The following is a 26,232-nucleotide window of genomic DNA, read 5'->3' on the forward strand; positions in this document are numbered from 1 at the left end:
GCCCCAAGGCGCTTTATATTGTAAGGCAAGGCCATACAATAATTATGTAAAAACCCCAAAGGTCAAAACGACCCCCTGTGAGCAAGCACTTGGCGACAGTGGGAAGGAAAAACTCCCTTTTAACAGGAAGAAACCTCCAGCAGAACCAGGCTCAGGGAGGGGCAGTCTTCTGCTGGGACTGGTTGGGGCTGAGGGAGAGAACCAGGAAAAAGACATGCTGTGGAGGGGAGCAGCGATCAATCACTAGTGATTAAATGCAGAGTGGTGCATACAGAGCAAAAAAGAAAACACTCAGTGCATTATGGGAACCCCCCAGCAGTCTACGTCTATAGCAGCATACATATATGCAGCATATGATGCATATGATGGTGAGTGCTTATATGTTTATTTAGTTACATTTTTAAGTTTTAAATTAAGTTCTCAGGGCCATCCAATCTCTGTACTCACAAAACAAGAGCTGTGCTCGGGTCTCCAGCAGTAAGTCTGACTCCTTTCCGGTGGTGCTTGGCCTCCACCAGGGCTGCGCCTTGTCACCAATCCTGTTTGTGATATTCATGGACAGGATATCGAGGCGTAGTCAGGGGGAGGAGAGTCTTCAGTATGGTAGGTTGAGTGTCTCATCACTGCTTTTTGCAGATGATGTGGTCCTGTTGCTTCATTGGCCTGTGACCTCCAACACTCACTGGGTCGGTTCGCAGCCGAGTGTGAAGCGGCTGGGATGAGGATCTGCACCTCTACATCTGAGGCCATGATTGTCAGCAGGAAACTGATGGATTGCCTACTCCGGGTAGGGAATGAGGTCTTTCCCCAATTGAAGGATTTCAAGTAAATCAGGGTCTTGTTCACGAGTGAGGGGACAATGGAGCATGAGGACAGTATTGGGGGGACAGTATTGCATTCACTCTACTATCCTGTTGTGACAAAAGTGAGTTGAACCAAAAGATGAAGCTCTCAACCTGCCGGTCAATCTTTGTTACTACTCTCACCTATGGTCATGAGGGTTGGATCATGACTGAAAGAACTAGATCGCAGGTACAAGCGGCCGAAATGGGTTTCCTCAGGAAGGTGGCTGGTGTATCTGTTAGAGATAGGGTGAGAAGCTCAATCATTTGTGAGGAGCTCAGAGTAGAGCCGCTGCTCCTTCGCATTGAAAGGAGCCACATGAAGTGGTTCGGGCATCTGGTAAGGAAGCCTTCTTGGGGCCTCCCTACAGAGGTGTTCCAGGCACGTCCATCTGGGAAGAGATCCCAGGGAAGACCCAGGACTAGGTGGAGAGATTATATCTCCACACTGGCCTGGGAACCCCTCGGTATCCCCCAGTCAGAGGTGATAATGTGCCCCAGAAAAGAAAGGGAAGTTTTAGTTCCACTGCAGGAGCTGTTGCTCCCATGACCCAATCCTGGATGAGCAGTTGATGATGTATGTATGTGTATGTATTGTTAAATTTATATATTATAACATTTTCGACACTCCGTGTTTTTTCATGAAGGTGCTGTCAGGTGACAGGTGAATTAGGGAGACAGGTGTCTGTCAGACACCCTCTCTACTTTTAAGATTAAGCTTAAAACTTTCCTTTTTGTTAAAGCTTATAGTTAGGGTTGGATCAGGTGACCCTGAACCATCCCTTAGTTATGCTGCTATAGACTTAGACTGCTGGGGGGTTCCCATGATGCATTGAGTGTTTCTTTTTATTCACCTCTTTTTGCTCTGTATGCACCACTCTGCATTTAATCATTAGTGATTGATCTCTGCTCTCTTCCACAGCATGTGTTTTTCCTGATTCTCTCCCCTCAGCCCCATCCAGTCCCAGCAGAAGACTGCCCCTCCCTGAGCCTGGTTCTGCTGGAGTTTTCTTCCTGTTAAAAGGGAGTTTTTCCTTCCCACTGTCGCCAAGTGCTTGCTCATAGGGGGTCGTTTTGACTGTTGGGGTTTTTCTGTAATTATTGTATGGCTTTTGCCTTACAATATAAAGCGCCTTGGGGCAACTGTTTGTTGTGATTTGGCGCTATATAAATAAAATTGATTTTGATTTGATTTGATTTGACTGCCGTATCAGCAAAACCACCTAATAAACACGCAGACACACCCACAAAGCCCAGCCTGATTGCTGCCAGTAAAAATCACGTACAAAAAAAAAAATCAGAGAAGATCCAGAGTCTGAAATAAAAGCAATTATCAAAAACAAATGATGTGGAAAGACTGAGGAGCAACGCAACACAAAATGGTATAAATACCAGTGTAAATACACACAACCACTACTTGAGACACGTATGTCCAGAAAGATGTGCACGCGACGCTGGCGGTGAGTTTCACACATTAAGGGGAAGTGTAACTTTTCTACTCTTGAGAAGATCACATAAAGAGGAAGAGGGTTTATTTAGGTACCTTTAAGCAGTTCTCAGTAGAATTACTTGTTTGTCTACACTGTGTTAGGAGCGGTGACGTAGGATGTGGAAATGCATGTTGCAGTGTGAGTGATGTCTTCATGTTATTGTGTTCAGTGTTTAACTCTTAAATTTGCAATGTGTCTGTTATGTGCTTATGCTGTGTGAAGTACAATGACAAACCGTTTGAGTATGTACTGTACGTTATCGGCTCATGTTGGTATGCCAATGCAAAAAAAGTCTTACCAAGTATATGTACATATTTTCTAGTCAGATCATCTGACTGGAGCACACGTTCTGCTAGCGTCTGTAGGCGCTTGCGTACTATGCTGGCAATGGCCTTCTCAGCTATACTCAGTTTTCAGTTTCAGTTTTTTTATTTATACAGCACCAAATCCCAAAAAAGTTGCATCAAGGCGCTTCAGATGAGTGTGATCTAACCTTGCCAACCCCTAAAGCAAGCACACAGATGACAGTAGTAAGGAAGAAGGCCCTCTGATGATGTTGAGAAAGAAACCTCAAGCAGGCCAGACTCAGAGGAGTGACCCACTGCTTAGGCCATTCTGACAATTACAAGGGTTTTACCAAAGCTTTTACCAAGCTGAAGAAACAGGAAACAGAAAAACCAGAATACTATCAAAAACAAAGTGCATTACTCAGATGAGCACACAGTCACTGGCGCTATATCTAGGCGGTAATGCATAATTAGATCATTTATCAGCAGTGATTTTGAGGACAGTGACCTTATGATAATGAGACCCAAACCTCATTGGGGTTGACATTTTGACTATTGGGATTTGGGGTGGTTCCAGAGGAATACATATAAGATGCCTAAAATTATGTTTGGATTCATGAAGTTCCACGCGGGTTGAAGATAGCAGACACAGAATATTTGATGTTGCAGACACAGCCAGCAATCTTACTCAGCAGCAAGACAGCTCTGAAGTTGTTGCAGTCCCCTCAATCACCTTTAATCTTGTAGAGATAAAGCACTTGGTACTTGGTAAAGCACTCAATGCCTCAAGAAGTTCACGCTCCCCGGGCATCATGTCCAGCTCAGCTACTTCTGGATTAACTGGTAGGACTTTATCCATTCTGGATTTCTCTTGTACTTCTTTTGAGTACAACTCAGAATAGTGCTCCACCCATCTTTCTAGTTGTTTGCCTTTGTCAATGATGACCTCTCTATTTTTGTTTTCAGTGGTGCTGTCTTTGAGACTTTTGGGCCAAAAGCCACTTTCATGAGGCTGTGCATTGTGCCTGCATCTCCAATCTGACAAGTTGAAAGCAGTCCATTGTGGCTTGTGTTAGGCTTGCTTTATGTTCTAATATTGCTGCTTTTTTGCATGAAACAAGGGCATGAGAACACCAGTATGTGCTTCCACCCACTTTTTACTCCAAAGCTGGCAACTGCACTATCATATATGTTTTAACTCAATGTGTGTTGCACTTAATCAGCTGTGCCACCAGATTCATGCTCTTGCACTCTTCTAGAGAACTCTTGATAAAAAGCATCTCTTATGACCCCAACAGTCATAACATTAACTCAGGGCCTGGCCACCAGTCTCAAACTATGGATGTGTCTTGTCATGATCTCTATTCTGCGGGCACTGATGAACATCCCTTTAAGCAGATGGGATGAGTTCATTGGTGAAATCACTTGCTGGAGTCAGTGGCTGCAAAGAAAACTTGCACCCTCTTGGCCCTTTCTGGAATACTTTGGACACCACTGGTATAGGGCTTTCTGTGGAGAGGCTATGTACTACTAGCAAGAGAGACTTAAGCCTTGGTCAGACTGAATAATAAAACCGTGAATAACCTTGAATAATGAGCCATGTATGGATTTGTCAGAAGTTTCAGTGATTATTCAGATAATTCTGAAGGAATTTCAGGAAACAGATGTTAAAAAAGGCTACAAGGGCTTTTCTCAGAGTGGAACCTGCTCTGAGAAAAGAGTGGAACCTGCTCTCTGCCCCCAAAATCCATTAACTCCATCTCCAGGAATGTTGGCTCCCTCACTCCATTTGTCAAAACGTATGCAAGAAACGTGGGTGTAATTCTAGACTCCCAACTCAATCTTGACAAACAAATCTCTTCTGTTGTTAAAACTAGCTTTTATCAATTAAGAATTATTGCAAAACTCAAATCTGTTCTGTGTTACAGTGACCTGGAAAAAGTTATCCATGCCTTTATAACTTCATGTCTAGACTACTGTAACTCTCTTTACTTTGGTCTCCCTCAGACACTGGTGTCACAGCTTCAAATGGTCCAAAATGCTGCTGCTAGGTTGCTTACTAACAGGAAAAAACATGAACATATTTCACCTGTCCTAGCCACATTACACTGGCTTCCTGTCCAGTACAGGATCCAATTTAAATTACTGTTAATGGTTTTTAAAGCTCTTCATGGCCTGGCCCCTAACTACATAACTACTGCCATTCATCCTGCTGTTGCTCCCAGGTCTTTGAGATCTTCCAGTAAAGGTCTCCTTCATGTCCCCTGAACTCATCTCAAGTTAAAAGGGGACAGAGCTTTTGCAGTCGCTGGTCCCCGACTGTGGAACCATCTGCCTCCTGATATCAGAGATACCCCATCTATTACTGTTTTTAAATCCAAATTCAAAAAATACCTTTTTACACTAGCATTCCCTACTAATTAACTGTTAACTGGTTATGCCATGTCTTGTCATGTCAATGATTGTTGTGTTTGTATCTTGCTGCTGATGTTGTAATCAGTTGTTTTGTTTCTTTGAATATTTCTTGCTTATTTATTTATTTTTAACTATGTACAGCACTTTGGTCAGTGTAAACTGTTTAAATGTGCTTTAGAAATAAATTTGACTGTACTTACTTACTGTTGCAGATAGCCTGTAATGTCCTCGTAGCTGCCAGGTACTCGGATATTGAGCTTCTAACATGCCTCTAACATCCTTGTTTGTCCTTGTAATACCTCAAACACAAGTCGCCCCACACTATTTTTGCAAAATTTTGAACTTCATGAAATTAGCACCACACTCAGAGATGAGCCTCATTAGCCAAAATAATCTGCCGCTAAGAGCCAATATTCTCCCACGTTTCTTGAATAACTCGACTCACACACAAAAAGATCATGCTACGTGGCTTATTATTCATTGTTCATTATTCGGTCTGATCAAGGCTTTACACATTTGGCTCCCTTTTTGCTGTGCAATAGCATTGCTAGACAGCGGTGAGGCTGAAAGTGAGAGGTGGCGAGCACACAGACATTTAGTCTGTACACTAGATGCATCACTCAGCCACGTGCAGAATTTTAAGCAGCTTTTCATTTTTTTTTTTTTTTTTTTGATGCCCAAGACACATTTCATGAAACTTACTCTATTTCCCAAAAGTCTAAACAAAAGACGCAAGCTCATCATTACAAACTTCCATGCCAAAATCAAAAGTCTCCACTCAAAACCACAAAATTTCAGTTCTGAACCAAACTTTGCCTTCAGACATCACACAAAAGTACAAAAATTCTATATATAGTACAGTGTACAAAGTGCAAATGTGACATAAAGTATAATAATGCACATAGAGTAATCAGTAGTAATTAAAAGATAATTGTTTTCTTTGAATGAACCAAAGTGAAAAAAAGGGAATTAAACTGTAATTAAAACTATATCTGTGTTAAAGTAAATATTTTATCAAAAACAAACAATGAAAAATGGGAATGAATCAATCACTTTCTTTTTTGCGGCGTGTGTGTGTGTGTGTGTGCGTGTGTGTGTGTGCACGTGTGTGTGCATGCGTGAGCACATTAGGGGGCTGACTTTTCCTAGATTCAAATAGAGGGTCTCCAAGGAAGAAATTCTGTGGACCACTGCCCTATGTAACAAGCGGTTACATAGGACAGTGGAATGACACAAAGTCATTCCAAGAGTATCCAAGGATCCTCCAAAGAGACCAAGCACGAATGACATCTAGTCATGCATTAAGTCACTGGTTACTGTTCAAGTTTTAGAATCACACAGAAAAAAGGCAAGCACCTGGGCTCAAAGGCTTGGACCTTCGTTCTCCCCCAAAGGTATCAGCACTGCAGAATACCTCTGTCCAGTGACCTCATGACTTTGTAAGCTCTTCCCAGACGTTTGTCTGTCTCTAAGACTGAGAATCTTGAGATGTTAATGTCACTGCCAAGATAAATGAATGTCTCTACACTTTCATCGTGTACAAATAATAATATTAATAATATTCTTTAATTCTGTGAAGCTCACACCATTGTCCACAGAGTCAATATCGGTAAACCTTTCCTCACCAGTAAAGTCACCTATGCCACTGGTTTCTACAATTCTACCCAACATCCAATGTTTACATTCTTTAGGGCCCCTTCACACATAGTACTAATAAGTACAACTCAGAGCGAGTCACGGTGGAACAGCTCGTATGAGCGAACCACAAAAACATTGAGCCAAAGAACAGGCTTGCCCAATGCCGTTGTGATGGTTGGTGCACACGGGAACACTGTGTGAGCAGCTGCGCGATGTGGTTACACATCGCGCAGCTGCTGTGAAAATAAAAAATATATAAAATACATGCCACCCACGGGATTCGAACCTGCACTTTCCAAAAACTCTGATTGCCAGACAGAAACTTTACCACTGACCTACCATTGCTGTCCTGTGAAAGGTGTGAGAAAATGCCTGACATCAAGAAGGACATGGGCGTATTTAACAAAAAAATAAAATCACACAATGTATAAAAACATGGCATTTTATTGAATCCCTCTTATCAAGCAGGCAATACAAGTATGAACCATCTGTTCCTCTTTAGATGATCTGTGGTCACAGACGTACAGTCATGAAATGATATAAATGAGAAGCAGGGTGGTCTTATCATGTCCACATCTGCTGGCGGCATGTCCAGCCGGCCCCGGCTTGCGGACAGCGCACCACAGGACAGACACCACATCATGTGGAACAGCACTCATGTGGGTGGCGTGACATTCAGATCACCCGCTGAGTGTTATGATCTGATGGTCCATTTCACATGGGGCAGCCTATCAATGTGCAAGCCTATCAATGTGCACGCCTTGCACGCGCTCATTGCAGCCCATTGCAACAGAGAAATATGTTTTTATGTATGCCCACATCATGGCAGCAAGCAGACACACGTGCGTCACAGTCGACAGTTGTTAGTCCATGTCCAAACACAGTACGTGTTCCCCAACCGTGACGTCCAGATCCACAGATCTCCGAAGCCGCTCCTGTCGGCGGACACCCCCTGTTAGTTCAGCACACATACCAACATGTCTGTGTCTGTTTGCAAAGCCACACTCATGGGCACTTAGACAAATTTCACATGCAGCTCGAAAGTGACTGTCTGCTGACTGTTGTCGTACTAATAGTGCAGATGGCCACACATTTTCTAAGTGCCATGCGAGCGATGTTAGATGTTCGGGTGTGTCACCTGGAATTTGGCCGACACCTGCTGCGAGAGGGTTCGATGGGCTCTCACAATGCATACTCTGTCTTTCAGCCACTGGTGTGTGCAAATAGTTGTAGCAACAGGTATACGAGGCATAAGAGGCAGCTACAATTTTAAACATATTGCATGGGATTCCCGTTTCATGTGCACTTCATGCGCAATTTGACCAAATTCACACTATGTGTGAAGGGGCCCTTACCTATATACCTCTCTGAAGGTCTTATAGAGGCTACTGTGAAGTGGTTCTAACTTGGACTTTGCCCACCTTCCCTCACTGACATAACATGGGCAAGGACACGGTGGATCGGAGCTCCATGAATCTCATCTGAAACTATTTGTCTCCTTCCTTTTCCTTTTCTGCCTCTTCTCCTGTGTCCTCCTTCCTGTAACTTCACATCCTTGTGGATCCTTTATTCAACATTATCTGAACTAACATTTAGGTATTGTATTATCAGTCTTTTCTGAAGTTCTCATTGGAGTGTGAACAGTTTTTCACAAAACATTCAACAACTCTATTTATGTGTGAAAATAGGAATGTTTGCTTTTTTTTTTGTTGTTGTTGTTGTTTTGTTTTGTTTTGTTTTTCCCGGAAAAGTGCCTGTTCTATGTCAGATGGTGTCATGGTTTGGGTTTTTTACATGTACTTTTCTAGTGTGCAAGTGATTACTTTTATGGCGCGCAAGTGGTTATTTATTTAATTAATTAATTCTTCATAGCGTAATGCAAGCACAGGCCATTCCATAAAGGCAAATATCATTTTGACAGCTACATCCTCCTTTTCTGTCTCTCCAGGTGCTCATATTGGAGTTGGTATCTCAGGTCAGGAGGGAATCCAAGCCGTGCTGGCCAGTGACTACTCCTTCTCCCAGTTCCGCTTCCTACAGCGCCTTCTGCTGGTCCACGGCCGCTGGTCCTACCTGCGCATGTGCCGGTTCCTCTGCTACTTTTTCTACAAGAACTTTGCCTTCACCATGGTGCACTTCTGGTTCGGCTTCTTCTGTGGCTTCTCTGCACAGGTCAGAGGGTAGATGTCATGGGAGGAAACCTAACAGACAGGACATCATCATGACCCCACAGAGGGTTGTGAAAAACATATATTTACTTCTTGTATGTGTGTTTCCTCTCTCTTCCAGACAGTCTATGATCAGTACTTCATCACACTCTACAATATCGTCTACACCTCCCTGCCTGTGCTGGCCATGGGGATTTTTGACCAGGTCATATCAGGTTTTGTCTTTTAATTTGTGCAAGTATCATATCAATTACTTGACTGACAGAAACATAATCTCAACAGCATTGAAAATGTGTTGATCATATGAGACATAAATCAAAGTCTGTCAGTCATGCTGGAAGGATCTTTGTTTGCGCTATGTACATGTGTAAATTACAGAGAATGTACTCTACTCATGCACACTGTACTCAGATCTGCTCTGTGTAGACACATGCACTCACTCTGGGCAGAGTATTTGAGGCGTAGAATTGTCTTGCTTAAGGCCCTGTCACACCTTGACGATTTAGCCTGCATATGCTGACCGTATTAAAAACTCTGGCACACTCTAGTGTACATCTAATAAATTAATGCAGCTGTCACACCCTGATGATTATCCAGCATATGTGACAGCCCTGTTTCCACCCAGTGGTTTGGGTCATTACTGCACCGTTGGTGCAGGTCAGAAACAGAGTAATTTAACATTAATTTATTTTTTTTATTTTCATTGTTTATCTTGGTGGACCATTTTCATTGTACAGAATGCTGATGAGTGGATTGGCTGTGGTAAACACTGTGAATGAATGGAGTGCTTTTACTCTTTAAACTTTTAAAGCACCGTCGCTGTCATCTGATCAGACCTAATCAGGTCATCACAGACCTGAATAATAAATTCTCTGATGATTTAAACTCTTAAAACGCCAGTCAACCGCGATCAGGTGTGATCTGAATGAAGTGCTGTGTGATCTGTTAGTGTGGTGATCACCGACAGCGATGGTGCTATAAATGTTTAAGCAGCGCATTAATCAGGCGTGACCACACCTGATCGATCAGGTCATCTGATCATCACACTGACAGCTATGACGCTTTAAAGAGTTATAGCGCATTAATCAGGAGTGATCACTCTGACCGATTGATCAGGTCGTCTGATGATCACACCACAGCGATGACGCTTTAAAAGTTTAAATCATCACAGCACTTATGTGTGATCAGAGCACGCAACACCGGTATGAGAAACGCACCTGGAGCAGAAAAACCATGGAGGGACTTGCTTTAAAATGCTACGTTTCCAGCCACTAATTAAAATATTTCCTGACACCGTTTTTAAAAATCAGGAGCTTTATGTGGATTCATGGCTGTCTGTGATGGTGAATTGGACTGAAATGAACAGGTCAGATTTACTACGTGTACGAATGAAACAGTCTGTCTGCATGAGGACTGCAGCTTTCAGCCAATCAGTGGTCAGCATTAATGGACGTATTTAGACTTATGAATAAATTACAAGAAACGTGCCAACAATCACATAACTTACCTGCAACTTATGTCCCACATGTGCGGGACGTGTGAATCACATGCTGGCATTCATTGAAAATTTTCAGCATGCCCAAAATTTTTTGAAGAGCTCAGCTTATTAGGGCATATATCAGGGAGTTTCAGCATGTTTCAACGTGCTTCAACATGCTCTTAAGTTATAAAAAAGTTTCCCTTAATTCATTGGACTTAATGCCAGCGTTTTCTAATATGATTGGCATACGCTGGCTAAATCATCAAGGTGTGACAGGGCCTTTACAAAGACCTAGCAAGGACTTTGTTGTCGTTGTACATGGATGCATACAAAGTTTGTCCTTTACATTTAACTCATCCTAATTACAGCTAGACACAGTTCAACCAGCAGAAGCAGTGAGCAGCCATAGTCTGGAGGACCAACCCCAGGACCAACTCCTGATGTAAAGACACTACCTCCGTCAAGGGCAGAGAAAGAATTAGACCCTAATGTGCATATTTTGATAGTGGGAGGAAACCAGAGTGCCTGGCAGAAACTCATGTTTACATGGGGAGTACATGCAAGGATCTTGGCAGATCTTATGGATGGCTGAAGGATCTATGAACCTCTAATTACATTGGCAACTCCCAGGTCATGGCCGCAATGTGACCTTAGACACAGAACAAACCAGAAATCAATCAGCCAGAATGAGCATTTCACAGTAACACCATCAGACAACAGTGAACTAACAAACAAAATGCTAACATGTTCATTAACAACAGTGTTTTGTGCTTCACTAAAATTCCTCAGTCGACCAGTAATGGCAATAAATGAAGGTAAGGCGATGAATGATTCAATATAACTAAATCTATGTTAGTTACAAGATAGAGAGAACAGGCAAGCCTTTAATCTTGATTTGAATAACTCAACAGAATCAGACAGTGGGCAGACTGTTACTGAGAAGAGATGGACAATACGAAAAAGCTGTGTGACCTGCTGATTTCTTCTTTACCTTTGGAATACACAGTAAGCCTTCATCCTGAGAATGCAGGGCACAGGGTGGTACATAAGGTTTAATTTGATATGCCAGATAGGGAAACAAATGAATGAATTTGTATGTTAATAGCAAAACCTTAAAATTTGACCTGTACTAAATAATCTAAATAACAGAGAGATGGAGAGAAGCCTTCTTATTTATTTCAGTTCAGTTTCAATTTATTTTCATATATATCGCCAAATCACAACAAAGTTGCCTCAAGGGGCTTCACATAAGTAAGATCTAACCTTACTAACCCCCAGAGCAAGCACACAGGGGATAGTGGTAAGGAAAAACTCCCTCTGAGGAAGAAACCTCAAGCAGACCAGACTCTGCTTGAGACCCTCTGCTTGGGCCATGCTAATGACACAAATTACAAAACAATTCACAAAACGAATATACAGGAAATGTTGCCGGTGCACAGGACAGGAGGACTTCTGTAACAGATACCACACCCATCATTGAGCCGCACCTCAAACAGAGAGAAAAGAAAAAAAACAGAATCAGGCATCAGAAAGACAACAAATACAGTGTAATTTGTCAGCATTAAGCAAAAAGAAAACAGAAGAAATGCTAAGGTGATTGCCGGCCACTAGCCCTAAGCTTCACTAAAAGACCCAGAATTTAGGTAAAGTTGAGGCTACAGCACGCTCTGCTTCCTAATAAAATGAATTAAAAGAGTAAAAAGCATAGTACTATACTATGGCAGTATGCTAGCCATACGAAAGGGAAAATAAGTTTGTGTTAAGTCTGGACTTGGATTTATTGCATCTTTTTTGTCTTCCTGCAGGATGTTCCAGACCACAGGAGTCTGGAGTATCCTAAGTTGTATGAGCCAGGCCAACTCAACCTGCTGTTCAACAAGAGAGAATTCTTCATTTGTATCACCCAGGGCATTTACACATCAGTGGTGCTCTTCTTTGTCCCCTATGTCGTCCTGTCCTCTGCCACACAGAGCACTGGACAGCCCCTCGCTGATTATCAGACCTTTGCTGTCACCACAGCGACAGCCCTGGTCATTGTCGTCAGTGTACAGGTGAGGAAGGATAGAAGTAAATGCTTTCCTCACATCTGTTGCGCCGCAGTGTGTGTTTTTTACAGGGTTCCTCTTCTGTTATTTGTGTGTTTAAGTCTTTGTGTTTTGTGTGGTTGCACAGATCGCTCTTGACACAGGGTTCTGGACCGTTATTAACCACGTGTTTGTGTGGGGCTCCCTGGGCTCCTACTTCTCCATCATGTTTGCGCTGCACAGTCACACTCTCTTCAGGCTCTTTCCCAAACAGTTCCACTTCGTAGGTTGGTCACTTTCTCTTATTCTGTACTCATTATCAGTTGCAGTACCAGTATCATTGATTGGGACAAAAACAAGCATCTGTTGAGGATATTTGTTTTTACATGCATCCTGATACACTGCGTCACTCATGCAGTATTATATAACGGCTGAGTGGATCCTTGTCATTTGATTGGTGGGTTGTATGTCACATGACATGGATTATTCATACCATTTGCTGTTGTGTTTCATTGACCGTGCAGTAGTTCTTTTTAGTGTGCAATTTTGGTGCTATATGAAATGTGCTATTGCACGCCCCGACCACCGCACGTTTAGCTAAACATGGCGGAGTTTGTTTTGCTGGCAGATGATGATTTGAAGGAGTTAATTGACGCTGCTAATTTGTCTAACACACACACACAAAACAAAACAAATCCATCACGCCGTAAGCCATCTGGAGCCATGAAGAGCTGTTATGATGAAATTAAGATGAAAAGCTGGACAAAATTCTGACGCAATTTTTTTTCGCTGGAGTGAGGAAAGCAACAGCAGTCTGTACACGAAGTCAATGCACGGCATCACGGACTACTGAGAACAATTTTGAACTCCTATTTAAAGTTCGTGTTGGACTGTTAAGCACCAGTAACGAACACCAAAATGTAAGTACCTTTTCTGTTGTTTATAAATTAATATAATATCAAATGACAAGGATCTATTTTAGCCATTATATAAAACAGATAATGAATGCTTTTACATTCTTTCAATGGAATGAATATCTAATTTGGTGAAAACTGGAACAAACCATTCAACTTGTCTTCGCCTCATTGAATGGTATGTTCCAACTTTCACCTCATGAAATATTCATACCATTGAACTCATAAACATTTATTATTTGTATAATATACAATCCAGTCTGCTCTGTGTGACCCTGATTCTGTCAGATCAAAAGCTGCAGTGAGGTCTAAAAGCACTAAAATGGCTGAACTGCCAGAATCAGTTGTTAAAAGGAGATTAAAAACCTTTAAAAGTGCAGACTCAGTGCTGTGAAATGCCTTGTACCCTGATTGAAATGGATCCAATGTGCCGTTTGTATCTAAAAAAGGCTGCAACTGTGCATAGACGCATTTCTCTAAAATTTTTGGCGCAAGCAGTAACTTAGAGATAGGTCGATAATTTGAAAAAGCCGTGGGATCCAAATCCAGTTTTTTGATCAGTGGCTCCACAATAGCTTTTTTACAAAAGGAAGGCACAATTCCACAAGATAGCCTACTATTAATAATTTCTCTGACAAAAGAGCCAATGGTGTCCCAAACCTCTTTAAAAAAGCGAGGGGGGACCGGGTCAGTGGGACAGGAAGAGGGTTTTAGATGCCTAACTATTCCTGTCAGCACAGTCATTGACATAGGCTGAAAGTTACTAAAAACACACGAGCACTGATTTGCTACACAATGACACACCGGGGACAGTGATATATTGGCCCTAATGGCATCAACCTTATCAATAAAAAAGTGGAGAAATTTTTCACACGTTTCACTTGTGATTTCCAGTAAAGTGGACAGACTGGGATTAAAAACAGAATCAATTGTTTTAAAAAGAATACGAGGCTTGCCAAGATTGTTTAAAATCAATTCTGAAAAATACTTATTTTTTTCAGCTTTAACCACCCTCTGATAATTATTCCAGCTCTCTTTAAGAATCTGTTTTGAAACCTCCAAACGGTCTTGTTTCCACCTGCGCTCTGCCCTCCGACAGTCACGCCGAGCTGCGCTCGTGATATCATTAAGCCACGGTTCTTGCTTAAGCTTAGAACGCATGACTTTACAGGGAGCAACAACATCCAGAACCTCAGAGCAAGTGGAAATAAAAGAGTTCATCATCTGTTCAGTGCCAAAAGCAGCAATTGTGCCCGAATGAACCCTTTAAGGGGTCAACGTTCATCCACATACTAAGTTTGGTAAAAAATCAGCCAAAGGACCTTGGAGAAGTAGAACAACAGACAGACAGACATGATCTTGACCTTAGTGATTGACCCTTGGTAAATTTGACCTCCCTTGGGAATTTCAGGAAGAGTAGAAAAATTGACCTTTGACAAGCTCAGTGGGATAGGAGTTGTGCTACCAGTATGTTTGATTACCAGTCTGTGTCCTTGGACAAAGTGCTCTTTCTGAATTGTCAGTCCACCTTGCTTTAAATAGGTGCCATTCTTGGCTAGGAAAGTAAAGGTGCGTTTACACATAAGCAAGACGCGTTACGAATGTCATTTTTCTGTCATTCGTGACACATTCCTGACATCCTTAACGTGACTTAACGCATCTGAATAGGTTTCTTAATAGGGCATGTTGGTGCGTGATATTCTTGATATTCGTGGAGCATGTTTTTGGCTGTCAAAAAATCTTCCACGAGTGTCACCCACCACCCTCATTTCGTCTCACGTCGTGGTGGTCGCAACTGAGCGTATTGATCCGTCTTGATGAGTACTGATCCTTAATAGCATGTGACAACGTTCATAGTGGTTCCTGTGATGGTTCTTGGAGCCCAAACTGTCACGCGTTATTACGAAGTGACACGGAAACTGTTAAGTTTTGACACGACTTGTAACGCGGTGTCACATTTCACTGCGCGCCATGGCGAATCAATTTTCTGTCACGTGCACATAATTAAACTCAGCTCCACAGTGTTCAGTTTGATGCAGTATGCTGAAAAGGAACAGTGATGCGATGTCAGCCAAATGTCGTTCCACATAACAGTTCCTGCTGAAGCTCCTCATGACGCTCCTGCAGGTGTTCCACCTGCTGTTGTAACCGATGAGCAGGAGAACGAGTCTGAGCCAGAGGAACCAGAGGAGCGAGAGGAGACTCACGTGCAGCCAGACATCTGTGCACCTCCTCCAGTCCAGCGGAGGAAGAAGTGTACACACAATTAAACCCTGCTGCACCGCATTCAGTTTGATTGCTGACACCACGTTAGATAAAAGTCTCATTTCAGTGCTCTTCAGCACGCTCCTGCAGGTGTTCCACCTGCTGCTTGCGCCTGATGTTTGGGAAAATGCGTGAGACGAGAGCCGCATGAAGCCACACATCTGGCTCTGTCCGTCTCCTCCTCCTCCTCCTCCTCTCTGCGCCACTCCATGGCACAAAGCCCAACTACACATGCAGTCACAAAGTTCTTCTGAAAAACTGGAGCGATCTGAATTCGGTTTGATGAATATGGGTGTGTGTGTGTGGAGACAATTCACCTCGTTCACAAAGTGACAGAACTTAATGATGCGCTGTTACGCGCAATAGCGCACCATAGCGCACAACAACGCGGAACATTATTCTTGACCGTGCGTAATGGTTCCTGATAATTCTCCAGCAACACGTGCCATTAATCGTAACGTGTGGTAACAGGTTGCAGCAGTTCCTGAGGACACCTGACGCCTCTGCCTCGAATAATCACATTCGTGATCAGCGGCCAAGAATGTGTAATTCGTGGCATTCGTGACTTGTTGTTGTTATGTGTAAACGCAGCATAACCCATGATGGACTGGGGTCACGTCCAAAGCAGGTCACAGGCTCTCACCCACTTCACTCTACAGAATCTGGGTAAAAGCATCAACTGGCATCAGGGGCTATATGACAGAACCCCAATGATCTTCACATGTGCCAAAATTAAACTTTTAAGGGCGATTCTGGGGTCGACCTTCATCCTGTTAGAAATCAGACAAAAGACATGGGGGGATTATTGCTGAGATTATAGTATGATGACATTTGATGTAACATGATCTTAACTTACAACTCTCTTAAAAATGTATTAAAATTTTGTGTGTGTGTGTGTGTGTGTGTGTGTGTGTGTGTGTGTGTGTGTGTGTGTGTGTGTGTGTGTGTGTGTGTGTGTGTGTGTGTGTGTGTGTGTGTGCGCACGCAGGCAGTGCCCAGAGCACATTATTGCAGCCAGTTGTGTGGTTGACAATTGCACTGGCAACAGCAATATGCATAGTTCCAGTTTTGGCGTTCCGCTTCCTCAAGTTGGACCTCAAACCACAGCTGTCAGACACAGTGAGAAAACACTCCTTCACACACACACACACACACACACACACACACACACACACACACACACACACACACACACACACACACACACACACACACACACACACACTTAGTTCTAGGTATGAAACATGTTTTCTGTTTTGTCTGTTTCAAACTCTACTCAAATCGTTGAACTCGGACCATGAATAACGACACCCACAAAATCCGGTGATGTGCGTTGTGTGTTTGCCGTCACTGACCCATCACTCTCTAAATTTCCAGCAAATACTGACTCAGTCATTGTACCCTAACAATTCCAGTTCCTTTTATACACACTCCAGACAAGCTGTTGGTTGTCTTGTCTCAGTGCAACATCCAATACGTCTATTGTTTGGGTGGTGTGAAGAAGTTTTGTTTTTCTACTGTAATTTTGTAACATTTTAATTTTAAATTCTGAAGACTTATTATCTTCTATATTTTGGTGATATAATTTTCCTTGTTAACAATCAAAATTCAAAAAACACCCGAATTGTTCGACAGCATAACACAGCCAGGAATATGAGTATATTTGCTGTGCATTTTTCCCCCCGCTTTTTTTAGTAAGTCCAGAAAGTTTCCAAAATAAATCTTTACTTATGAATCCAAATTGTGTTTTTCATGTAAACTGTTGAATTCTCAGCATTCAGTTTGCAAATGACTATGATTCCTTTTGTCAGTGAGAGTGTCTAAACTTTGTCATCAACTGGACTCGGTAATCTCCTCCAAGGAGTTCACACGTTTATCTGTTTGTTTCTTCGTTTGTCTGAGGACAGCAGGATATCTAAAAAAAAAACATCTGAAGTTAAAAATGTAAACACTAAAATCATGCATGTTTGCTGCTGTTGGAGCTTATACATTAATCCAATAAGACAAACTGACACATCACACAAAGGCAACAAGTATCAACCTCGAGTCAAGCCAGAGTAAAACTAAAATTTTTTCCATGTGTATTGATATTTCTTACTCGTTTAGTTCTTTCTGTACTGTGAATAAACAGGGCTCTCAAGTTTCACACATGGACCGTGAGACACGCATATTCCAACCAGTTCACATGCTCACATATCACACCTTACTGTGAGAAGTAAAGGATAACACCGTCCACGGCGTCCCGTTATATCGAATTAATGAATGAGGTGCAGGTATATGTAGTGAAGTTTTCGGCAAAGTTCATAGCATTGTTGTGTTGTTCGTGAACCATCCAATTCTCTTCAGCGACTCTTTCTTATGAAGGAAGGGATCCAAATCCAACTTGGGAGCCATTTTTCTTATTGTGTTGAATTTCACTGCCCACCTTAAATCCAGTCCACTCATATTTGGGGCACCAGTGGCTGCTGTGTGAGAGAAGGAGAGATATGGAGACGAGTGAGAGGACAGAGGAGGGGAGAGGGAGTGAGCTCACTGAAATAACATTTGGAGACTTGTGGGGACACAGAAAGACTATCAAGACTGGTAAACGGGTGTGACAGGATGCAAATGCTGGACTCGGACTCAAGGCTTAGTAGACAAAAGCAGATTACTTGGGCAAAAAACAGGGTCTGGTACACGGGTAGGCAATCCAACAAGGCAAACAAGAGCAAGAACATCAGGCAGGTGCGTGGTCGAAAATACAAGCGAGAGGTCAAAGAACACGGGAAGCAAGCAGGTCGAGAACAAGACAAAGAAGGCTGGAGAGAAGGCATAGAGTGCATCAATCTGGTGAGATAACAGGGCAAAAAGAGGATCTTAAATACAGCCAAGTGATGAGGTGTAGATTGGGAGCAAGTGTGCGTGGAACTCACCAGAATGAGGGTGTGGCCAGGGAGAGGGAAATGCCCACCACCAAGAGACAGGAAATACAAACAAGAGAGACAGGGACAGTAAAACCCAAGCAGGGAAAAACCCAGACAAGAGAATAAGACTACACAGAAGCAAACATAGCAAAAGCATTAAAACAAAACCAGGCAGAACCTCACATCCTGACAGTACCCCCCCACACACAAAGGTCAGCCCCAGATGGCCCTGGAGCAGCAGGATGGGCAACGTGAAAATCCCGGATGAGACCGGGGTCCAGGATAAAACGGGAGGGGATCCACGACCACTCCTCGGGATCATACCCCTCCCAATCAACCAGATACTGAAAGCGACGTGAAGCCAGAAGCCGCCGCACAGAAAACACCGGTCCCCTGCCCACAAACTGGGCGGAGGCGGGGAACGGCCGGATGGCACAGAGGGCTAGACCTCACCGGCTTGACGTGACTAACATGAAATGTGGGATGAACACACATAGACGGAGGCAACCGAAGACGGACGGAAACAGGATTTATAATCTTCGATATGGGGAAGGGACCAACGAACCTAGGAGCCAGCTTGCGGGAAACCCCACGGAGTGGCAAGTGACGGGTGGATAACCAAACCTTCTGTCCCACCGAGTAAGTCGGGGCAGCCGACCGTTTACGGTCAGCGGCCACCTTATAAAGGGCCGAAGAGTGACCCAGGGCCCGACGAGCCCCCTCCCAGGTTCGTCGGCACCTGACAATCAGACAAAGGGCAGGCAGAACAGAGGAACAAAGGATAGAGGAAGAGAAGAGAGAAGGTTGATGACCGTAAACCACATGAAAAGGAGAAAACCCGGAAGACGCCGATGGTAAACTGTTGTGGGCTAGTTCAATCCAAGAAATTTGCGAGGACCAGGTTGACGGATGCTGTGAACATAGAATTCTGAGACCCTTTTCCAACGCTTGATTAAACCGTTCAGACTGACTGTTTGCCTAGGGATGGTACCCAGACGTAAGGCTGGAGGCGGCTCCGAGGAGACGGCAGAACTCCCTCCAAAATCCAGAAATAAACGGCGGACTCTGGTCAGAGACAATATCCTGCGGAAAGCCATGGAGACGAAAGACATGTGTAAGCATTATTTCGGGAAGTTTTTTAGCAGAGGGCAGTTTCAATAAAGGCACAAAATGACACATCTTCGAGAGGCGGTCCACAACAGTTAAAATCACAGTATGACCCTTTGAGGGCGGACAACCGGTGACAAAATCAAGAGAGATATGAGTCCAGGGTTGCCGAGGAACAGACAGTGGATATAATGAACCGGCGGAAGGACGAGTGGAGGTCTTAAACATGGCACATACTTGACAGGTGTTAATAAACTCGGTAATGTCTACAACCATCCGTGGCCACCAAAATCACTGTTGAATGACAAATAAGGTTTTCCTGATACCTGGGTGGCAGGAAAACCAGCTACTGTGACCCCATTCAATAACTTCCCCTCTTAATGCGATTGGAACGAATAGCTTCCCCGCTGGACAGCCTGCCGGAGTAGCATCATTACCGTGAGCATTTCTAACCCGTGACTCGATGTCCCATGTGAGGGCCGAAACAAAACAAGAAGCCGGGAGGATACTACCAGGTTCTGCAGGAGGGTCAGGGCCAACAAATTGTCTGGATAATACATCCAGTTTGCCTTTCTTAGTCCCGCGTTGATAAGTAAGGATGAAATTAAACCTACTAAAGAAAATTGCCCACCGAGCTTAATGAGCGTTCAAGCGTTTTGTCGAGCGTAAATAAGCCAGGTTCTTATGGTTGGCATACACGAGAAATGGTACTTGTGCCCCCTCAAGCCAGTGTCGCCACTCCTCCAAGGCCACTTTGACCGGCAGCAATTCGCGGTCGCCGATGCTGTAGTTGCACTCCACCGGAGACAACTTACGGACAGATAGGCACATGGATGCAGCCGTCTGTCTGTGGGACTCATTTGAGACAAGATGGCACCCACACCAAGATCTGAAGCATCGACCTCCACCACAAACTGCCGCGCGGGGTCAGGAAGGAGTAGTATGGGGGTGGCTGTGAACTGCTGCTTTAGGACCCTGAAGGCCTCATTGCATTCCGGGGTCCATTTAAATGCCTGGAGAGAGGAGGTCACATCGTAAAGGGGTGCGGCAACAGAGCTAAAGTTACGAATGAATTTACGGTAGACGTTTGCAAATCCTAAAAACCTCTGAAACTCTTTCCAGCTACTGGGCACCGCCCAATCCCGCACTGCTGCCACCTTGTCGGGGTCCATGTGGATCCTTCCCTCGGAAATAACAAAACCAAGGAAGGAAATTGTTGACTTATGAAATTCGCATTTCTCCACCTTGACATAAAGATCATTTTGTAGGAGGGTCTGTGATACGGTTCGCACGTGTCGGGTGTGCGTTTCAAGGTCTGGCGAGAAGATCAGAATATCGTCCAAATATTCAAAAACTAACCTGTTAAGGTACTCTCGCAACACGTCATTAACTAGGTTCTGGAACACTGCAGATGCATTGGTAAGCCCAAAAGGCATCACGAGATACTCATAGTGACCAGTGGGGGTATTGAAGGCAGGCTTCCACTCATCCCCTTGTTTAATCCTGACTAAATGGTAGGTGTTTCGTAGAACTAGCTTGGTAAATATTTTGGACCCCTCTAATGATTCAAAGGCGGACGTCATCAGTGGCAGTGGGTAGCGGTTCTTGACTGTTATTTCATTCAATCCCCGATAATTGATACACGGACGCAGAATCTTGTCCTTCTTTTCAACAATGAAAAATCCTGCTCCAGCTGGTGAGGAGGATGGTCGTATCAGGCTGGCAGTGAGTGACTCCTGGATATACTCCAACATGGCGGCGCGTTCTGGGACGGACAGTGAATACAATTTACCACGAGGCAGACTGGTTCTGGGTAATAAGTCTATTGCACAATCATAAGGACGGTGAGGAGGGAGCAATTTAGCTTTAGCTTTGCTAAACACAGGCGCTAGATCATGATAGCAGATAGGAACCTCCTGGAGGTCTGAAAAAACAGGTTGTTGCTGGGATTCACATTTGATTAAACATTTCTCAGAACAGGAGGAATCCCATTCCTAATCATTCCCTTAGACCAATCAGAATTGGGCTGTGTTGTTGCAGCCAGGGATGCCCAAGATCACAGTGAGTCATTTGATCAAACACATGGAAGCTAATGGTTTCAACATGGTTGCTATTTATTGTGAGATGGACAGGCTGTGTTTTATGTGTTATGTGTCCTAATTCGTGGCCGTCCACTGCCCTGACCACCAGAGGGCGACCGACGTGAAACAACTTAAGGTGCAGGGACCTGGAGAGAGAGGATAACATTAAATTGGCATCTGAGCCAGAATCCACAAAGACATGCACAACCTTGGAACAATGAGCAGATTCCAATGTAGCAGTAATTACATTCAGAGATACTGAGGAAGAAACTGAACTGTGACTCACCCGCACTGACACTTGAGACCTCATTGCGGCACCCCTGACTGGACAACTAGTGACCACATGCCCAGATTGTCCACAAAAAAAGAAAGTCCTTCGTCCCGTCTGCGGCGCCGTTCCTCCTGAGACAGCCTTGTTCAGCCCAGCTGCATGGGTTCGTTGGGGCCCTGCCAAGTTGCCTCGACGTCTGCGCGTTGGGTGCTTGATGGTCCGGGATTTGGCGTTACGGAGCGTCGAGGAGCATAACGAGGCTCGCGGCGCGAGCGCTCTGATAAGCACCGGTCGATCCAGATGACGAGGGCGATCAGATCATCCAATTCCTGGGGCAGATTGATGGAAATAAGCTGATCCTGTACGTCGGGAGCCAGCCCCTGGTAGAAGGCATCGAGGAGGGTGGCAGGATTCCACTCACTCTTGGTAGCCAGAACCGGAAGTCAACAGCGTAGTCTGCCACCCGGCGAGTGCCCTCCTTCAGCCTTAGAAAGGAGCGCACCGCCTCGCGTCCCGGAGACGTGTGCTGGAAGACCTGCTTCAAGGCTGTAGTGAATGCTTGGAGGGAGGAGCAAGATGGCGCCTGATGGCTCCACTCCACTGTAGCCCACGCTGCAGCCTGGCCAAATAAATGCGAGATCATGTAGGCTATCTTGGTCTTGTCTGACGGGAACATGGTGGACATTAATTCAAAATGCAGTTCACATTGGGTTATGAACGGCAGAACATCTCCGGTCTCCCCGGAGAATCGCTCCGGCCGGGAGAGCTGGGTGCAGAGGGCAGACTCAGCTACGGAAGCCTGTAGGGCAGCCGGTGGATCAGGTGGCGGCTGGCTGGATCTCTCCGGGGCGGGGCCGGCCTGAATGTCGAGCTTAGACAAGAGAAGTTCCATTTGGGAACTTACAGATGACATGAAGGCCTCTTGTCTTTGTGCAAGCTCACTAAAACCGGCACTGAGAGCTGTGAGCCGGTCTTCTTGCTCTGCCAGCTGCCTACTGTGGTAGTGTACGGCATTTTGGAACGGAGCCGAGTCCGCTGCATCCATCATTGGCCAGATTGATCTATCAAGACTGGTAAACGGGTGTGACAGGATGCAAATGCTGGACTCGGACTCAAGGCTTAGTAGACAAAAGCAGTTTATTTGGGCAAAAAACAGGGTCTGGTACACGGGTAGGCAATCCAACAAGGCAAACAAGCGCAAGAACATCAGGCAGATGCGTGGTCGAAAATACAAGCGAGAGGTCAAAGAACACGGGAAGCAAGCAGGTCGAGAACGAGACAAAGAAGGCTGGAGAGAAGGCATAGAGCGCATCAATCTGGCGAGGTAACGGGGCAAAAAGAGGATCTTAAATACACCCAAGTGATGAGGTGTAGACTGGGAGCAAGTGTACGTGGAACTCACCAGAATGAGGGTGTGGCCAGGGAGAGGGAAACGCCCACCACCAAGAGACAGGAGATACAAACAAGAGAGACAGGGACAGTAAAATCCAAGCAGGGAAAAACCCCGACAAGAGAATAAGACTACACAGAAGCAAACATAGCAAAAGCATGAAAACAAAACCAGGCAGAACCTCACATCCTGACAAAGACGTGCCTGAGTGTTGTGTGGTTTGTAAGCCTGCAGACGGGTTCTGCTTTGTGTGCGCACATATATATAACCTAATTCGGGCCCCATTTTAACAGAAAAACACAGGAATGTGAGGCATCCAAAGAACACAGTTACATTGGCCTTTCCAAAATATGGGTGTATATAGCAATTAGCATATCCATCCGCCTGTCTGTCCATCCGTCCATTTTCGCTTGTTAGCACGATATCTCAAGAACCAGTTGACTGATTTCATTCATATTTAGCATACGTGTGCACTTGGTTGATCCCCCTATACCAGTCGACTACGGTGACCTTGAGGTCAATTTCAAGGTTACCACAAGATATTCAAGATATGGTCATTGCCACCCTTGTTAGCGCGATATCTCAAGAACCAGTTGAAAAATTTAATTCATATTTAACATGAGCGTGTACTTGGGCGATCCCCCAACAATTTGTATTATTGATTTGTGGTGACTGGGGGTATATGTCATCCCTTGATGACTCGTTTAAAACACCAGCTCTTTATCAATTGAATGAGCTGTATCAAAATCATATTCTATAGTTACACTTCTATATGGCCAAGTGGTTACCGCACTTGGTTTCAGTGCGGAAGGTTCCCATTACAAACCCTACCTCTGCCGCATTTCTCCATGTAATGCGGAGTTGTGTCAGGAAGGGCATCCGATGTAAAACTTGTGCTAATTCAACATGCAGATCCACCTTGAATTTGCTGTGGCGACCCCGAGTGCAAACAAGGGAGCAGCCAAAGGGACTTAGTATACTTGTTTACATTCTGAGACAGGAAAGAGTTGAAACGCTTATTGCATCAGTGTGTTCTGCTTATCAAGAATTTAGCAAGAAAGGCATTGGTGACATCATTTACCAATCTTCTGGGAACGGGTAACTCAGTGATTCACACGAGTTGCAGATTAAAGCTGTACAGCCTTTCAGATTTCACAAAACTGACAAAATTTAGTTTCTACTGAAATCCAAGGATTATACTGTATTATCAGTTTATTTTTGAAGCCTGTTGCAAGATTACATTTTAATGACGAGAACATATTTACCTGGGGGGAATTCCATGGCGAATAATTTCTTTCCTTTTAACACCATCTGCAGGAGGAAGCATATGTGCACATGCATGAGGTTTTGAGATGACCTTTGACCTGATGCACTTGCGTGATGCGCGTTCACGGGGCATGCACACTAACATCCATGAGATATCTTGTAAATCAATTCAGAGGTGTCAGCTGGTTTCAAAAACAGTGTTTTTAGGTTTAGAACTTTTATAAAATATATGAGAAACATATTAGATTTATTCAGAAATGAGCTGTTTTGGAGCATTTTCTGCCCTCTTTGTTCAAGCGAGCAGCAAGCTGATGTCACGCTGCCTTTTTGCACTCCGACTGGCTGTCCCTGTGTGCTTCCCAGCATCTCTTGCGCATATCCGGGGGACACATGATCTGATGTAACTACCAAATATAGGTCGTGGCCTCTCTGTTCACTGGAATTTCTTCCCTTCAGGGGAAGAAATTCAAACTATTAATCCCACACCATATTCCAACCTTTAGGCCACAAAACCTCACCTATTCAATAGGCACAGATGAAAACCAACAAAAACAAACATTTCTCAACATTGCACCCAGTGAGTCACAATGTCTCAGAATGCTGAAGATGGAGCACCACACCCCACTTTTTCTGGGTCAGGTTCAAAATATCTGTCGCCCCTCGTATGTGTTTTCTGAATGCTGTTTATTAGAATTTGAAATCTGCTCTAACGTCATTTTTTTTTAAAAATGGCTTTCTAACTTGTATTCACTTACTGTATAATCCCATATCCTGACAGTATAACTGTAACTACATAGTTATTACATTTATTTGCTTGTATGATGTTGGAGGTAATACCTTCCTTCCTGCAGGTGCGTTATACCCAGCTGGTGCGACAGAAAAAAAGGAAGCAAGTTGGTTGCAGTGATGGTGTGTGGAGCGGTGTGGGCAGTGTGTCAGAGGGCCGTCTGGGTGCTCGAGGTGGTTCCAGGAGGTCCGGCTATGCCTTTGCCCACCAGGAGGGTTTTGGGGAGCTGATCACCTCAGGGAAGAACATGCGACTCTCCTCTCTGGCTCTGGCCTCCTTTGCCTCAAAGCACAGCTCCAGCTGGATCGACACACTCCGCCGAAAGAAACACACTAACACTCCTCCCGCCATCTCGGGAGAGTGTAGCCCATCTCCCAGTTGTGTTTCTGGATCAGTTCCACCGCTTTCACATTCATCTTCTGTCCTGGGTGGGTCACAAGACACACCCATCGAGGAGGAAACAAGCACAGCATCAGGCCAAAATACAGAGATGGTTCCTGCGCAAACCACACACACACTGCTAGCTGTAGCACCGGCGTCAGAAACAGCTACACCGCAGGAGCCAAGCTCAACATCCAAAGGGATTGTTTTTAGCCCCACAACAGTGAAAAGTCAAGCGGGAGAGTCATCTGGAGGATGGACATTCAGTCTGGGGACTGTGCAGGTGAGCAGTTTTTGTTTTCCCTGTGTGTAAAAATCCAAGTTATCCTCATGAAAAAGTAGACCTGGAGATTATTCTGTGGCTTGTGATTGTGCGCAATCCATGCATGAGGACTTATATTATACCTGGACATTGTGAGGGAAGCCACCAAGCAAGGGTATCATGAAGTAATGTGCACATGCAAAAAAATGTTTGTCTTTTTTTACTGCGCCTTTAAATCTGTGTTAATATATATTATTTCCT

General features: G+C 44.3%; 1 protein-coding gene across 1 annotated transcript in view; it reads left to right on the plus strand.

The window, feature by feature from the left end:
* atp8b2 (ATPase phospholipid transporting 8B2) overlaps positions 1-26,232 on the plus strand; it is a 136,440-nt gene that overhangs the window by 108,985 nt on the left and 1,223 nt on the right. Inside the window, exons 24-29 of the mRNA XM_034174795.1 lie at positions 8,621-8,844; positions 8,962-9,045; positions 12,126-12,371; positions 12,493-12,631; positions 16,512-16,642; positions 25,393-25,992. Coding sequence (XP_034030686.1) covers positions 8,621-8,844; positions 8,962-9,045; positions 12,126-12,371; positions 12,493-12,631; positions 16,512-16,642; positions 25,393-25,992 — 1,424 coding nt within the window. The remainder of the gene's footprint in view (positions 1-8,620; positions 8,845-8,961; positions 9,046-12,125; positions 12,372-12,492; positions 12,632-16,511; positions 16,643-25,392; positions 25,993-26,232) is intronic.

Source organism: Thalassophryne amazonica, chromosome 7, assembly GCF_902500255.1.
Source record: "Thalassophryne amazonica chromosome 7, fThaAma1.1, whole genome shotgun sequence".
NCBI lineage: Eukaryota > Metazoa > Chordata > Actinopteri > Batrachoidiformes > Batrachoididae > Thalassophryne > Thalassophryne amazonica.